Genomic DNA, 17,881 nt, shown 5'->3' on the forward strand with positions numbered 1-17,881 from the left:
CGGGACTGAAGAGTCCCCAACAGTTCTTCAGCTCTGCTTATTTTATCCTGCATTTTTATATACACCCCATAAACTGATTTTTCACAAAGTTATATGGCATAATCTGCCCAATGTAAATGATACAAGAAACCTACCTTTGTCCAATTGTTCTTCAGAATAATGGCTCTCTTTCCATCACCAAGTGCATTTCTAGAAAGAAGAACAAAAAATAAAATATTTACATTTCTCCTTTAATAAAGGTATATATTGCGTTTCTATTTGTACTTTCTGAATTTCCCATATAGAACCTAGTTAAAAAATAATTCTTTAATTTAAAAAAATCCATAGAATGTACGTCCATTATAGGAAATTTGGAAAATACAGAAAAGTAAAACAAAGGGAAAAAGCTATTCAGAGTCACAATCACAACTACTCAGGAATAACGACTTTTAATATTTCTGGGGTATTTCCTGCATATATCTAACCTACATCTTAATCCATGCCTAATTTCCTGTCATTATTTGTAGGTTTTATTTTTGGCACTATTTTTGCAGGTCAGCAAGACTTCTGATCTCCAAAAACACAACTCCCAGATCGTTCACACAACACTCCGCTAGGCCTGTGGACAGAGCATGAAAGCGTGGGCATGAGGTAATCCCACTCGGTCACTTCCTCTCTTGGGGGCTGCCAGGAAGTTCTTAACCTCTCTGGGCCTGCTTTCTCATCTATAAAACGGGGCTACTAATTCTGTTCTTCCTCTTTTGAGGTAGAGCCTACGTCAGATACTACGTTAAAACAGTACTTTGCAAACTGTCAAGTCCTAACCGATCCAACAGCTAGTCTGTCTCCTGGCTTACCTTCCTTCCATGATCTCCTCCTCTATCCCAGCCCAGACGCCCACCACTGCCCTCCTCTCGCCCCGGAACTTATCACCACTCAAAATGCTTCAAACTCCAAAATCACGACTTCAGGCATCCCACCCTCCCAACCTAGTTGCGTCCATCTTACTTGTTCAACTAGTCCTACTGTCTCCTCAGGGTGCCCAACTCACAGACTTACCTAATTTCTCTTTTACTTCCTTATTTATCTAGTTTGAGGTTCGCTGGTTCAGCATTTCATAGTCACATGCACACTCATTTTTTATACTCCTTCGTCCCTATCTTTACATCTGGCTCTATGGCAAAACTCCAACTCTGGATCAATCCTACTTTCTGCTTTCTCCCTGCCTGTATCTAGGGAGCCAAGCATTTATGCAGAAAATTACACAGCAGAGCATACGGGTAGCACTATCATTCATTCAAGGGGCCTTCAACATGTTAAGCCATCATTCTAGGCTAAATCATTCTCTAACTTTGTAAAATGATCATTTCAAATCGTGTGTCCTTTCCTCAAACTTCAACTCTCTTCTCTCTCAGCAGATGATCTTCGCTTCTAGTAAACTGGAACATTCAAGAGAACTCTCTCAATTTCTTACCAAATATACAGACAAACCCATATCTGGCCCTACCTTTTCTCCTTTACAATAAAAGTGTTCCTCCTCTTCCTCATATGGCCAATTTCTCCTGTGCCATATAATTCCTCCATTCTTAAAACATCAAAAATTTTTATGGTGAAATATACATAACATCAATTTACCATGTGAACCATTTCAAATGTATAGTTGAGTAGCATTAAGTACATTCACATTGTTGTACAACTGCCCATCAACTTTTAATATGCTCAGATCTCTCTCATCTTGAAAAAACAATAAAAATGTCTTAAACCCTAAGCAAACACTATTGGTCGCCTACCCAACAGCTATCCCCCGCTCTACCTGGTTACTAGACTTTTGTTGTGAGGTCTACCTCTCTATTATAAGATTTAGAGATAATTCCTAATTAGTTGAAGCCAACCATGACAACAGCCACTCTCCTTCCCACTAATTGGCTTAGGCGTAGTCATGTGACCCAGTGCTGGCCAATGAGACCTGGGGGGACTTATCACTTAAAAAGAAATTACAAGGAAAAACAAACTTGGTAACTTACACTACCAACTAACACTACCTACTAAGAGGCTATATATTTTTTTTAAAAAGAAAAAGCTATCTAGAGATAGATGATGTGACCAACAGAATGGGATATAAGAACCTGAAACAGATCCTTATGTATAGTCACCTGATCAATATGACAAAAGTGACACGGCAATGCATGGAAAAAGCACTCTTAAGAAATGGTGCTGTGTCAACTGGACATTCATATGAATCTTGGACCCTCCCTCACACTAAATACAGAAACCAACTCCGGATGGCCTACAACTCTAAATACCAAGTTAAACAAGCAAGCTTTTAGAAGAAACACAGAACATTTGGTGACATTTAAGCTGGCAGAGATTATAAACAAAACACAGAAAGTGCTTACCATAAATGAATTGATAAACTGTACAATATTAAAATCAGTAACTTGTTTGTGAAAACATCAAGTGAAAAGGCAAGCCAGAGTATGTGAGAAGATATCTGTAGTTCATGTATTTGACAATGACTATCAAAAATTAAAAAACAAAACAAAAAGCTAATGAATAAGGCATTCAACTCAAAAAAATTTTTTAAATAGCAAAAGATTCAAACAGACACGCCACAAAATAGAAAATCCAAGTAGTCAATAAGCATATGAAGGTGCTCAACTTAAAAATCCTTCAACTTAAGGAAATGCAAATTAAAATCACAGCACTGTATCACTACACATCCACTAGAATGTCTAAATGAAATGACACAAAATAGTATGTGCTAGTGAAGATGTGGAACTAAAACTCTCATACGCTGCAGGAAGCAATGCAAAGTCATACCACCTTGGAAATTATGTATTGAAGCTGAATATAAGCACACCCTTGGTCCCAGCAATTCCATTTTGATTATACACTTCACAGAAATGAATACATACATTCACAATGACACCACCTATAAAAGCCAAATACTAGAAACTACCCAAATGCCCATCAACAATAGAATGGATAAAATGTGGTATATTCATGCAATAGATGAACACTTTACAATTACATGCAACAATATGGATCTCAAAAACAATGCTGAAAGCCAAACATAAAAGAGCACATACTGTATGATTCTGTTTAAATTGCACAAAAACAGGCAAAACTAACCTATGATGTTGAAAGTCAGGATAGCAGTTATCCTGGGGGAGGTGGTGGGTAGTGACTAGGAAAAATAAGGGGACTTCTGGGGTACTGGGGTTGTGATTTGGGTGCTGGGTGTTTCATTTCTGAAAATTCAACCTTTTTATGTATGAATTATACACTTTTCATACGTGTATTGCTGTTTTTTTATTTTTTAAGATGATAAGAAAAATCATTCTCTGCTGGAGACTGTAAATCCGGCTTGATGTATGAATTACAGTAACCATCCTGACATCCTGAGGTGGCAGCCAGAGGTCCACGTCACACAGTGGGGCTGGAAAAAAAATCCTAGGTCTTTGATGACATAGTTGAGCCACTAAATACACAACCCTAGAGCCACCTTCTTCCGGAACTCCTGAATGAGGAAAGTTTTCTTCACCACTTAAACCAGTTGAGTCAGTTTTCTGTTATTTGGAGCCAAAATATCCTAAAACAATGGCACAGCTTTTGTGCTGCTTACTGCCTCTCCCCCAATACCTTTACCAGCTGCCAGGCTAGCTGTCTTCATTTCTGCACTTTCATTTCTCAACCCACTCCAACCGGCTTCTGCTCCAAGCTTCCCACTGACACCTACCCATGGTGGCTAAATGATGTCCACGTTCCTGAATCCGAATTCCATTTGGCGTCTCAGCAGAAGCAGGCACTGCTGGCCACGCTTCCTCACTTCCATGAAACCACTCAGTTTCCTCCGACCTCTCTCTCTGGCCACCTCAGTAGTCTCCCGTGCAGACTCGTCCTGTCCTGCTTGGCCACCTACTGTGTCCCTCCAGGCTCAGTCCGAGCTCCTCTTCTAATCTCAGCTCATGCTCTCTAGACCAGTGGGTCTCAACCTTGGCTGCACCCACCAGTACTCTCTGGGGGGCTTCTAAATGCCCGATTAAATCAGAATCTCAGGTGGGGGTGGGGGAGGAATTTCTTCCACGCTCAAGTGATTCTGATGTGCACTCAAGGCTGAGAACCACCTCCTCCAGCAACCTCACCTGCAGCCAGCCCTCCACCGGGCTACTACCCCAACCGCGTCTCCTGCCTACACCTCTCCTCTGAGTCCAGATCCACATAACTCACTGCTACACAACATTCCAATTTGGACCCTTCAGGGCACTTTCGCTCAGCCTGTCCAACAAAGAAGTCAAGTTCTACCCCCCACCAATTTCTCTTCCAGTGATCACAGCATCAGGGAGTGGGGCCTAGAATCCAGGAAGCAGGTGAAGGCGGAAACCTCTGAATAGTTCCAGACCCCACCTTCTCCCCTGCCTCCCAACACCACACCATAAGCAACCTGTCGATTTTACCTCCTAACTACCTCAAGTTCCCTCCTTCTCTATTTCCACTGCCATTACCCTGCTCCAGGCCATCACCTCTGGCCTGGAGTACTGCACGTCTTCTAACCCACATTCACGCAGCTTCCCCTCCAAACCCACTCTCCAACTGCAGCTAGACGGACCTTTATAAGGTACAGATCATGCTAGCTCCCGTTTAAAATCCTTTCCTCTTCTGGATGCTCTTAAAGACCGACAGCTTTAAAGTAGCTTACAAGACTGCTCGTTCTAGCCTCTGACCATCTCCCCACCTTCTCTGTTCAGGCTCCCCGGCACACTCATTCCATGAAAGCAACACAGGCCTTCCCACGCTGGTCCACTGTCCAGAATCTAGGGACTATGTCTGCTCTTGCTCCTGCTGACCTATCTATCAACAGAACTCCAATAGTATCTGTTGAATCAATGCTGAATGTTTATTATAATGTGTATTTATTATAACATACAACACTATCTAGAACTGGAGTATTATACTAGTTATAATCACATATAAATATCACAGTACTCATTAATATATAAATGTATACTAATGTATTTTCACATTCATTAGCATATGGCCGCACTCTATGACTAAAGCAAAGCAGGTGCACTAAATGCCACTGCCAATGCCACAGCAGCCCGGGACCTGCAGTGCAGGTGTGGTTTGTAGCAGCAGTACCTGGCATAATACATCTAAGAAAACGGGGAAACTCACAAGATGCGAGTGGTCATGAACTGCTGAAGACTGTGTGCCCAGCAGTGAGAGGACCGAACAGAGCGTAAGACCTGGAGTTCCAGCCCAGCTGTTCCAACTGCTTAGATGTCACGTGGGCAAGTGTTATTTCTCCTGCCCCAACACTTACTTCCTCATATGCAATACGGTCCATTCTGCCCTGAAATGTTAGGAAAGAACACTTATTTCCCCCTCCTCTAACTTCCCGTGGACTGACCTTGAGCTCTCTCCTCTCCCCACCCCTACCTCCTCCTGAGGGATAAATGGTGTGGGGGGTACTACTCTTATGTACTCCCGCCTCTTCTTTTTCTCCCTCTTTGGGCTCTTATCTTCAACACCAACCTAACAGCAAACTTTTCCGCCAAGCTTAAGGTTCGCAAGGGTCCCTGTGCCTGGTTCTGCCTGCAGCCACGAGTGAACTAAATAAATCCTTGGCTATTAGACGGCAGGCCCTGTTCTCCAACACCTGCCTCAGTAACAGAGGCGAGATGGATCGCCAGGTGCCCATCTTCAGTTTCCATCTCTTAATTGATTCTGGACTTGGGACAGGAAAGACATGCTATTAAGTGACTCTCTCAAACCACAGTACGTAAGTATGTAATAACTCTGCAAGCTATAGAAGGGTTATCACCCCAATTCTAAGTCATCACTTTCAGGGCCTGACCAGACCAACAATTTCTCCTCAAGTTTCTAGATGTTACAACAAAACCCAGGATTCACAGGCAATGGTCACTCACTGCCAAACATGCAGTGACTAATTACCATCAACTGAAAAAACACGTACGTTTCAAATCAAAAGTCAGTGCCTGGAATTTAATTATATAAGCTGCTCTTTCATCCAATATTAGCTCTTTCATCCAACTAAAAGAAAGTTACCAGGAATTTACCCTAGAGAGACTTGCACCTGAGTACAGAACCTAAATAAAAAGGATCATCATTGCAGAGTTATATGTAATTTTTTATGCTGGAAATCATCTATATTCTATTACAAACAAAAACCCACATAATCCACTGAGTAAAAGACTATGCAGCCAGGAATAAGAACAAGGATGGATCTTTATATACATTGATATGCAACAAGCTCCAAGATTTAAATATTAAAAAAAGCAAGATATGTAAGTGTGCATAGTAGGCTACTGCCCATGTTAAAAAAAAAGACATACACATACATTACATTGAACCATATGAAACTACCTATACCAACTTATAAAAGTGGCAACTTCATTTGGTTCAACATAGTAAGTGCCTGTATAGGCATAAAATATTAGAGAAACACAAGGATCTGAAGGCAGGAATCAGGGGGGATGAGCTGGGCACGAGTTTCCAGTTTATCCCTTTGTACTCTTTATTTTATCCAATGTGCATTTGTTACTGCTTTTCAATGCGGTGTACTCCAAGGAAGACTGAAAAAACAAACGTGTACTTCAAAAGCAAACTCAGCGGTTTCTAGGTAAAAATAAAGAAGACCACACAAGTGAGCAGAGTGAGGAATAATTCACCAAACCAACACACTCACACAATGCTACACACACACACTAGGGTTTTTTAAATTCTCATGTACAATTAATTGAGTTGATTTATACTTCAGGCCTCAAGAGAAATTCAGAAAAAAGAGAGAAGTCATTTAAACTCTATCTGCCCACTATTAATCACACGTCAGAATCAATTAGGAGAGAATGTCATGCCAAAAGTCCAAAGTAAATACCAAGTTTAAAAATTCCATAATTTTCCAAAGTACATTCAAAAAACATCCAAGGCTAAGCTCTCCCTTTCTCCAATTACATTTCCCCTTACAGTTTATCACATCCCACCAAAGAATTCGATTTTTCTATATGTGAGTCCCACAAGAATGAATTAACCAGTTAGTAGGCTAAGCCTAATCATACACCTTGTATAGCTATTCAGAAGTTACAGATACGTGATTCCTTTTTCTAGATTTTCTTCTAAAAGGAAAATTTCGAATTACTTGTTACAACCATTACTCTAAAATGCCCTTAACTACCCAACTGTATTTGAGAAGTAAACTTCTAGAAGACCAGAGTAAAAGGACATTTCGTCCAAGCCCCCGATTCTGCAACACAACGCACACATTCCTCAGGCTGATGGGAGCAGCTGGGGCATAGGGAGCATGTTTCCACCCAGCCCACCCTCACTCCAACCCCATTCCCCCATATTTCCCAGTACTTCCCAAGTGCAACCTCTGCAGACCTGGAGACACACATACCTCTGGTGACTGTTTAAGTTTCTGATTGGCTCCTGGCCTCACCTATACTCCCCCATAGGTGATCAGATTTACAAATGGTGTGATTACTTGGCATTTAAAAACATCACCACCACTTTGACCATTTCCGAATGAAGCATTTTCCCCACACGTACCTCACCTCAGGCTCCCCGCCATTGCTCTTACTTGTATTTCTCTCCTTTCAAGATTTTTCACTTATTTTATCCTTGATGTTTAGTGATCACTTTTTTTCTTTTTTCTTTTTGGCTTACGTGCATTTTTAATTACACTGTGTTGCTTTTTATCAAATATTTCAAGTATACATGAAAGTACAGAGAATAACATTAACATAATGAACACCCATGTACCAGCTTAGCAAGATCTTAACATTTTGCTGCATTTACTTCAGAGCTTTTTGCATTAGTTTGTTACAGTTGACATCCACTTGGTACCACTTTCCCATCTCCAACCGTTTTCCCTCCTTCCCTCCCCAGGACAGCCACTCCCCTGGTGTTTAACATGCCCATGCATTTTAAAAACATTTTTTAACACATTACGGACATGCATATCATTTTGCATATTTTTAAACATTATATAAATGGCATACTATACAAATCATTCTGCAACTTGCTTTTTCACTCAACATTGCATTCATTTTAACTGCAGCATAGAATTCCATTGTATGAATATACCATCATTTATCCATTCCCCTTCTGATGGACATTTAGGTTGTTTCCGTTTCTTTACTCTTACAAACAATGCTATAAAGAAGCCTCGTACACATCTTCTTGGGTACACATTTGAGAGTTTGGCGGGGGCTGCAGAGTACACACATCTTCACCTTGCCAAATTGCTCTCCAAAGTGATGGCACCAATTTACACTTCCTCCAGCCGAGTATGAAAGTTTCCTTTATTCCACATCCTCTCAAACACTTGGTATAATGAGTATTTAAAACTTTTGCCAATCTGATGGGTATGAAAGAGACCCAGTTTTTAACCTACATGTCCTGTAAGGGTAGCATTTATTGACTATTAGGACCATTTAATTTTCACTTCTTTTCCAATTTTCACATTGCCCTTTGATTCTATCATCACCTTTCTGCGATGATTAACAGTGGAGACTCTACACCCAGGCTGCCTGGGTTCAAATTCTGGCTTCATCATGCCTGCCTACTGTCCGAGGACACTTTGCTCCACCTGTCCCTGCCTGTTTCCTCGTCTATAAAAAGACAGCAGCACCCACCTCGCAGGCTTGTGAGGGTTTAGTGAGTTAATGTGCATGAATGGCTCATTGCCATGGAGAACAGTGCCATGGGGGTGGATGCTGTACCCCACATCTGTCCCCAGAGATGCTCACCCAGATTCCCAAGACAGATCTACCAACACTTGTGGTAACTCAGCTAAAGGACAGGGTCCTCCTGTGTCAGTGGCACTTCTGAACCACTGGCAACGTGTGATTTTCTGAAGTCACATCACCTACTCTCTTGGTCAGGAGTTGTATGTATTGTGGTCTCAGAAAGCATTATCCCTATGTTACTGAGCGAGTCCTTGAGTGTGCGCAAAGCTGGGAAACACCAGCCAAACCAGCGTGGCGGAAGGCTTCTGCCACTGAACAGGCCCCCAGCACATACTGGTGCCGGCCTAAGGAAAGAAACGCTGCTGACCTGCTGCTAGTGAAAACCTTGGTGATAAACCGCAAGCTAGACTGTCAGGGAGGTCATCCAAGGACAGACACACAACCCTGCTCTTGACCTTTACCTCACCAGGCTACCTGGCTTCTGTGCTTCTACTTTGATGCACCTTCTCTGCCGCGGAGTTTTAGTTCAACACTCATGAAAGAGGGCAGAAACACCCTGGTTTGCCTCTCAGCTCTCAGAGCTCCCCTACGCAGAAGGAGTGACCTTCTGCCCACTCAAGGTTTCAGCTAGGTGCCTCGATTTTCACAAGAGGCTAGCCAAATTGCCAACCGATTCATGTTGAAAGCATACAGATTCACCTTCAAACAGCATAGAATATTTGCAATTCTGGACCTAGCCAGAGGCAGTAACTAAAGACATTTGCGGCTCATTCCTTGTGAGAACCAGTTGAGGACAGTGGTATTGATGAAAGGCTGTGCCAAGCCCATCCATTCCTCTACTAGATAGCCTCGGTTTATCCACGGCTTAAGCCATCTAAAAGCTGCATAACGTTAATACAGCGGTATTCTCCGAGGTGGTTGCATTACTGGTGATTTTTATTTTCTTCTTTTTAAACTCTTGTATTTTCCAAATTTTCTACCATGAGAATGTTTTCTGTTTATGATAAAAGAAAAACATAGTAAATGTTATTTTTAAAAACTACAGACTCGGAATATACTATCTTCCCCATTCCCACCCTCCCATATCCCAACATTAAGTGCTTTCAATGAAAAACAGCTAACATTAGACTCTCTGTTCTCGTGAGAAAACTTCAGGGGGAAACAACGTATTTGTGAAACCAAAAACTGCACTTTCAGGGAATTTTTTGCTATGAACAGGAAAGTTGCAGAGGTTCTTCTCTGCTTGCTCTACCACTCAATTCGTATCACTTGCAAGCCATGTAAGAAATTTCCTACAGAACTAAAGCCTGGAAAACACTGCCTCACTGGAGCAACTGGTGTCCTCTTTCTTTACGGGAAGAATTATATAACATGTCAGGTTTTCTCTGTTCACTTTGGGCAACAGAGTGCTCGCTTCGGCAGCACATACACTTTGGGCAACAGAAAGGTCAGATGCAAATACAGGTTATAATTAATAACTTAGCAGGACCTTAGGTCTATGCTGTTTCAATCTGAGGATCCCAGGCTCCAGCCTGGTTTTTCAGTTTGTTTTGTGTTTAGTATTCTCCTACTGAGTGGATGCATCCTTGAAGCCACCCTAAACCTTCTTACAGTAAGGCAGGACATGATTAAGTATAACAGCGTACCCTGTTCAATATTAATGTTCATAATTTATGTCCTAAGGTTTTTAAATGGAGGGACTACAATCATGGTGTAGTGTCAACAATCCTTCTCAACTAATAAATAAAAGCTCAGTTCAACATAAGGAACTAAGAACTATGATTTCACTCTCAGAACTAAACTATTAAATTTCTTTTCTTTCACTTATGAAGGACACCTATTTATTTCATACCAGAATAGAGGAAACAAATACAGCAAAAATTCTTCTTCCAGAACTATACCGATTAATTACTAGAGCAAAAGGAGGTAATATATTACAGGTGCTACAAACAGACTTTGACATCACCAGATAAGACCTTGTTCAGATTTTGGCAGCACTACTTACTAACGGCATGAGTTTGTTCAAATGTAAATATGGAGAATACCACTACCTATCTATTAAGGGTGTTGTGAGAATTAAATAACATATGTAAAGTATTTAAAATAATATATAACATATGCTATCCACTCAATCAGAATAAGTGCTGCTGTCACTGTTATTACATATATAGCGTACAGGACCCTCTTTTAACCATTTAACCATTTCTGCCAAAGAACTATTGATGGATTTTCCTGCATACCTGTAAAACAGAAACATTTCTCAAAAACGGGTATTTAGCATAATAGTGCAGTGACTGGGGTGCTCTAACCAACTTACCTGAACTGTCCAGTGCGAAGAAAACAAAGAGCTCGGTTACCATAAAGAAGGTGATTTTCAGGACTTTAAAAGAAATGATGTTTAGTCAGTAAAGCACATTACACATGAAACAAACAAACTTCATTTCAAATTCTGTGCTTTAGCTTTGTCTATGTGTGATGGAACTTGCTTCCCCTTTCTTCCACCTCCTCCTCAGAAGAACACAGCAGCAGCCTTTCAGACGTGTCAGGCTACCTTGATTAACTCATTCCCTGCGGAGACTGGCAAGGAGTAGCTGTCTACAGAGAATCTTCCGCAGGCTGCTACAATATTACTGTGTTTCCCCGAAAATAAGACCTAGCCAGACAATCAGCTCTAATGTATCTTTTGGGGCAAAAATAAATATAAGACCTGGTCTTACTTTACTATAAAGTATACTTACTTTACTATCTTATATTATATAAGACCGGGTCTTGTATTAATCTTTGTTCCAAAAGACACATTAGAGCTGATTGTCCAGCTAGGTCTTATTTTCTGGGAAACACGGTAGGGGCCCAGCTAAGACAGCATAGGAGCAAAGAGTGAGACACACTTGCAAGAACGCTAGCTACCAAATTCTAGCAGCTGAGCAAACAGAAGAGAAAGTAGAAAGAACGCATGCATTCTCTCAACAGTTCCAACTGTTACTCTCTTAGAAAGCAAAAATCCCAGAATGAGTGGCATCTTAAGTTACTAAGTATTAGTAACTAACCCTTTCCGATCAGTTAATAATTTGGAAGAAATTAGATGAAGGCAAAATGAAAACAAAAAAGAACAGATGAGTCTGTACTAGAAAGCTTCAAGGGAAACAGCGCAGGCAGAACTAAATTCACAATTTTGCCTGACTCACTTCAGTTATACTGTTTGATTAGGTTCATATACTCAGACCATCTCTAATGCTCCTAATCTTAAAGAGTCAGAAAATCTATTCTGCATAGCAAATTGAAAACATTCTTCAATTCCTCGTCTTGCTTTTGTTTCTCCTGACTGGCATTCTAACTTTATCTGCCACATAAAAAGGATCCTGTTGTTCTGTTTAGCTCTTACCTATATTCAATGGCTCTGGTGTAATAGATAATAGCTACATCAAATCTTTCTTTGGAAAACTCTTCATTTCCTCTCCTTTTCATTAGTTCTCCCTGCTGAGAAACCAAGGTGAAAGAAGACCCATCAATTAACTGCGGAGACAATGAAGAAACCCCATACCTAGGAAAAATGGACCTAGGTTTCTATCTTGTTATCAGAAATAACCTGGGGGATTATTTACGTAGAAAAACTCAGTATTTTGTTACATGTATATAAAGAAAACTGTCTCTAACGACTCAATCTTAACTTTGTTAAAGGAATGGTAAAAACAAAACCATCCCATTACAAACAACTGCTAACAACTCATCCCCTTGTTTACAGTACTTGACAAACCCACTTTTATATATACCTTATTAAGCATGCCATGTGGCAGGGGACAATAATAGATGCAAGGTAGAACTTTAATTTTTACATTCGAAAATGTGGTATTATGCAATAAACCTGAGTACTTACAAAACAATATATAAATCAGTAACATATATAGGCCATGTTGACTAGATTAATTGCCAAAAAGAATTAGGCAGAAAAGTTAGCAAGAATGAAATCAAAAGGAAATCAAAGATGCTCCAGAAACAACAAACTTTTCACTTCAAACACCCAAATTTTCAAAATTAACTAACTAAAATAAACTGGATCAGATGAATGGCTTTAGAGAAACATATACAGCATTAAATATTTTCCTAAATCCTTTTTTTAAAATTTTGTTAAATCCCATTTCTCATGAGTGAACTGTATGGCATATGGATTCCATCTCAATACAGTTGCTACCAAAGAAAATCACATTTGCTCAACTAATTAAAAGCTTTTTAAGAAATCCAATTTCGGTTAACTCTTTTAAAATCTGTAACATTGGAAAATTCGTATCAAGATGCTATTTTCCTCTTCCAAGAAAGAAAATATTTCAATCAGAATTTATTAAAAATTTCCCTCAAACATGTTACTGAATTTTACAGTACTTCCTGGTGTATCGTCAGATAGCAGTTTTATTGAACTTTCTCCAACATGCAAATCTTAAAATATACTTACAAGTAAATATTTATTCTCACCTCTATACACTCCGCACAACTCTGACTTTTAAATTCTTCAAGCATATTGCAGTTTTCTGTTACAACTTTAGTTATGTGATACTTGTCTAAATTTTATTTTGAGGAGAGAGTGAGAGAATATTTGTTTTAAAAAAATTGGTGTTAATGTTTTAATTCTTAGGTTAAATGAGCCCATACATTATATTATTATTATATTATATTATCATTATATTATTATACTTTCTAAATAACATGTTTCTTGTAATCTTTTACATGTATCAAATAATGTATTTAAAAACAACTGATAACATTAGATTCATTGTTTGCTATGAATCTAATCAGTTTTATTAATAGCATTAAAAAATACTTGTTTATTATTACAGTATTTCTAATTGTAGTTACAACAATGCTCTATCATAATACATTCCAAATGGACTTCATAAACATATTTGAGCACCTCTGGTGTATCTGGCAAAAATCCTAATTGCTCAATAAAAATTTCTGGAAAAAAAACCAAAGCAAAACCCTTAATACTACTTTCTAAAATGTATTTAATAGAACAAATGAAGAATTTAAAATGTCTTAGTTCAACAATTGACTCTTATGAATGAAATGTTAAAAATGAGACTTTATTTGAAATACTATTCTTATACAAACTTAATAAACTAATTAAAATGCTGTAGGTAATAATACATTTACGTCAAAGTTTACCAGGCATCATATTCTGTATTTTAAGATGTTTTACAGTATTTTTCTAAAGTGGAAAATAATAATAATTTTATTACAACAAAAATGTAGTTAGAACTCTAGACAAACACATTCATTTCAATGGAGGAAGGGGTACATAAAATTTTAAATTCAAGGAAGGACTTGGGAAAGTCACCAAATAAAGTAATACTTAGGGACAGAGCAGGATTCTAGGATGAAAACCTGGACTTTGAGATGGAAGAGACCTGGCTTCTCATCTCGGTCGTACTACTTACTGGAGTACAGAAACAGCATGTAACCTCTGAAAGCCCTAGTTACTCATTTCTAAAACAGGAATATTGTAAGAGCTACCTTGCAGGAATATTACTAAGAGAACAGAGAAAGAGCCAAAAACATGGGTGCCCAGTACATAATATTGGCCCTCTATTTCTACCATGAAATCTAGCCTATAATTAAAGGTCTCCAGAACAAAGAGAACCACCTATCCCAAGAATCTGTCTTCATGTTTAATCTTAATTTCTCTCTAACATTTAGGTCAATAGCAGAAAATTTGTTCTCTTCTCATTGGAGATGGCAAATTATCATTCATCATGTACTAAGGAGTCAAACATTCCCTCTTTCAAGATTCCTATACCTATACTAGAAGAGCACCACTAACCTTTAAATGCTTTAAGGAAAGTATTCCACAAAGTAAAAAAAATATGTACAAGGCAGTTTCATCATACATTAAGAGTAACGAATTCATCAGGGAAATGAAAATTATAATCTTATATCTAGTTTTTATTTCTCTTATGAATGAGAACACATGAGCCCCAGTGTGGTCTCTTTCCTTGGTTATTACATATAATAACTTACAACATCCATCTGGTAAAATGTTTACAAGTCTAATGTCATAGAAATCATTAAGACAGGAGATATAGAATAAAACTAACTACAAAGTTAAAATTCTCTTATGTAGGCTTTTTTCTTACTCACAAGAGAAAAACATTTTTTAAAATCCTAAGTGGAATCACATACCCACACATTCCATTTTCCCAAATACTGAGTCAAGTAAGTATTTAAAGCATTTATACTTACATTCAGTAAAGAAAATACTTAACATAGGCCAACAATTGTCAACTGCTCCTAATTTAGGCAGAATTGTTACATCGCCCGTGTACTTCACCCAATTCAAAGCTTCTTCCATTGCCAAGATTTTCTATTTCAAAAAGAGAGGTGTAGCATGTGACTTGGGTATTAATTCTAAATTTACATGGGGCATTATAAATTTATCTTATATAGTATTTCAGATTTTTAATACAAAACTTGTACAACCTCGCATTTTCATTATGGAGTATTTTCATTACTCCAGCACAGAACCTAGAATAGCTGGCCCCCAACAAACAAGTTAAGATACCACGGACTCATGTCTGTCACATCTCCCAGTAACCTTGGGCCACCCTCAGAGATTGAGATGCTTCTGCCATCATTACAGACCTGAAAGGTGAGGTCTAAAACCTGGCCAGATGGAGCCCTGGGCAACAGAGTGCAATAACACAAGATGAACACAGGGTCTCAGATCTCACCTAAACTCGGATTTCCACCCTTACCTCAAGATTAATGGTATAAATTAAGGTTCACCAAAGGGACTGTACATGTTACATGGTCTGTGTCACACAGAAGAACAAGGAGATAAACAGCAAGAGGAGAGCATGGCTGGGCAAATGGGCACTCGGTGCAAAGGTCTGCATAAAGGGTCAAGAGTTCAGAAACCTTATTCATACTTCTGGTGTCTGAAATGACTTCAGAAATTAGAGAGTGGAGTTATGCAATGTTTGTGTCCATGTTACCAACAGCAACGAAAATTGGTTTATTAGTGCATCTGGAGGTTATCTAGTAATTTTATAGCAAAACATGTTCACACCAGGGACCTAATAATTTCATTTGGGAGAACATAACGCCAGGTACATACATAATCGAAAACAGAAAAAGGAAATCAGCTTGTCAAAGAGGCTGAAAGCTACCCAACATATGTGGGGGAAAAAATGGAAATGATGCAAACTCCCAAGATAAGGAGAGTGCTTAAGCAAAATACAGAAACTATCACTACCACACACTACACACAAAACCCTCATAGTGTGCAGCCAGTACACTGACAGTGAGCAGTGAGACGACTGCCATCTACTCGATTATATCGGGTTCCTGTAATACTTACATTTTCTATTTTATAACCAATTCTCAGTAAGCCTCCAATAAAGAATGAATCATTCTGCAAAACAAAACAAAACAAAAAGGACAAAATGTTTTTTCCCTTATTCAGTCAATTATACTTGCATTTTCCAGGACACAATAAAATCCTACATCTTAGGAACACATACAGAAGGTGCCAAAAAAATGTATACACATTTTAAGAAAGGAAAACTGTATTAAAATTGTAATACTCAATATATACCGATAAGAAAAGATGAATACAAGTCACGTTTGACTTCTGCAATTACAAGAGATGCTCAAAGTGGTTACCATCAGCGTCCAGACACTTATTATGTCAAACTACTGCTTGAGCAACGTTGACCAAAGTGTCCACTCGTATACATTTTTTTGGCACCATTTTTTTGACACCTCTGGTATATACATAGTAACCACGGCCCACAAGCACTTTCACGTCCAATTTACCTCTTAAGGACCCGAAAACAAGAATTCAGAAATAGTCTTACATTGGATTCTAATGATAAAATGATGAAGTGTAATTTCAGATGTATGAATTTTAATGTTAATTATACCTAGATGTTTTATAAAAATACACAGGCTGATAGAAGTTACTCCAAAGGATTATCATCAGGAAATAAATATCAGACTGCCCTTTCTAAATTTAAGTTTGCAATCAGAATAATACCAAGAAAAACACTTGGCTCCATAATCAACTAAAATAAGAGAAATTATCAAATGGCTTTCTAAGACAAAAAAAAAAACTCTCAGTGTAGTAGTGGTGACAGTGGCATGATTTTATCTTACAAGATAGAACCCATCACTTTCAGAACCTGTGACAAAAGTTTCTGCGAACCAGGAACACACTTTCATTTGTGACAAATTCTAAGTTCTGTCCTTTAATGACAATGAGCAGTCCTGGTTCCCATCATGTCATGTCAGAACCACTAAAACAGCCATCTGCCACCGCATCCCTCTAACACACAGAACAAGCTCCCAGAGAGCAGACTCATCGCAGATTAACCACAACTAAAACCATTAACCGATAAGTGTTATAAATTAGTAACACGGGCCTGACACAACATACACATTTACGTTGTTTAAACAGAGGGGAGAAAAGCCATATTCTACCACTTACCACAACTTTCTTTGCCAAATCCACAATATCTTCCATCAACTCAAGATGCTGTAACTTCTTCAGACTTATCTCAGAAGCATGAGAATTGCTTAAAGACAAAATTTTTTTTTAAAGATCAGGTTCTCATATATAAAAATTAATTGAACTTCACACTGAACATGTTATACCTCAATTTAAACTATTTGGAAAAACATTAAATTCTCTGTTTCTGCATTCTAGGTAACAAGCTGTTTATTAAGTGGATAAAATACTATACTTTTTCCTCTCTTCTGTACTACAATGCTGATATTTATTAACAAGCATTCGTTTTTCCTTACTCAGCTTCAAATTTACCATCTCATGCTCTCTGGCATTTTATTCATTATATATAATGTTACCACGATTATTCCTTCATATCCAAATCCCAAGTATTAACTTTTTCCACTCTATTAAACAAGAGCCAAGTTGAACAGTGCACAGCAGGAGACATAAGCCTTCCGTTGCATGGGGCATCTCTCAGTCCCGGGCAATATAAAATGAATGACACGTAGTGACTTACGTGGCCTCCACACAAGGATGCAACCGTGATATTACAGAACGGTGCTGATGTTGAAACAGAAGTGGCCAGAAGATGTATATTTTAATGGCATCGCAGTAATCTCGCAGAACAGAAACTGGTTTACTGCACCACATATTGCAGACATCAAATTCTTAATTAAAAAAAGTTTTTAATTAA

At 38.6% G+C, this 17,881-nt stretch overlaps 1 protein-coding gene across 10 annotated transcripts in view; it reads right to left on the reverse strand.

Annotated features, from left to right (window-relative positions):
* Positions 1–17,881, reverse strand: part of TTC3 (tetratricopeptide repeat domain 3) — a 106,419-nt gene that overhangs the window by 74,544 nt on the left and 13,994 nt on the right. For 6 of the 10 annotated variants that reach the window (XM_019730307.2, XM_074325465.1, XM_074325469.1 and 3 more), the window contains exons 4-11: positions 17,705–17,855; positions 17,167–17,254; positions 16,039–16,092; positions 14,922–15,042; positions 13,158–13,243; positions 12,073–12,167; positions 11,008–11,070; positions 135–189 (exon numbers count right to left, since the gene is read on the reverse strand). In XM_019730307.2, the coding sequence (XP_019585866.2) occupies positions 135–189; positions 11,008–11,070; positions 12,073–12,167; positions 13,158–13,243; positions 14,922–15,042; positions 16,039–16,092; positions 17,167–17,254; positions 17,705–17,855 (713 nt within the window). The remainder of the gene's footprint in view (positions 1–134; positions 190–11,007; positions 11,071–12,072; positions 12,168–13,157; positions 13,244–14,921; positions 15,043–16,038; positions 16,093–17,166; positions 17,255–17,704; positions 17,856–17,881) is intronic. The other 4 variants (XM_019730309.2, XM_074325473.1, XM_074325471.1 and 1 more) reach the window with 1 other exon arrangement.

The sequence above is a fragment of the Rhinolophus sinicus genome, linkage group LG01 (genome assembly GCF_036562045.2).
Source record: "Rhinolophus sinicus isolate RSC01 linkage group LG01, ASM3656204v1, whole genome shotgun sequence".
Classification (NCBI taxonomy): Eukaryota; Metazoa; Chordata; class Mammalia; order Chiroptera; family Rhinolophidae; genus Rhinolophus; species Rhinolophus sinicus.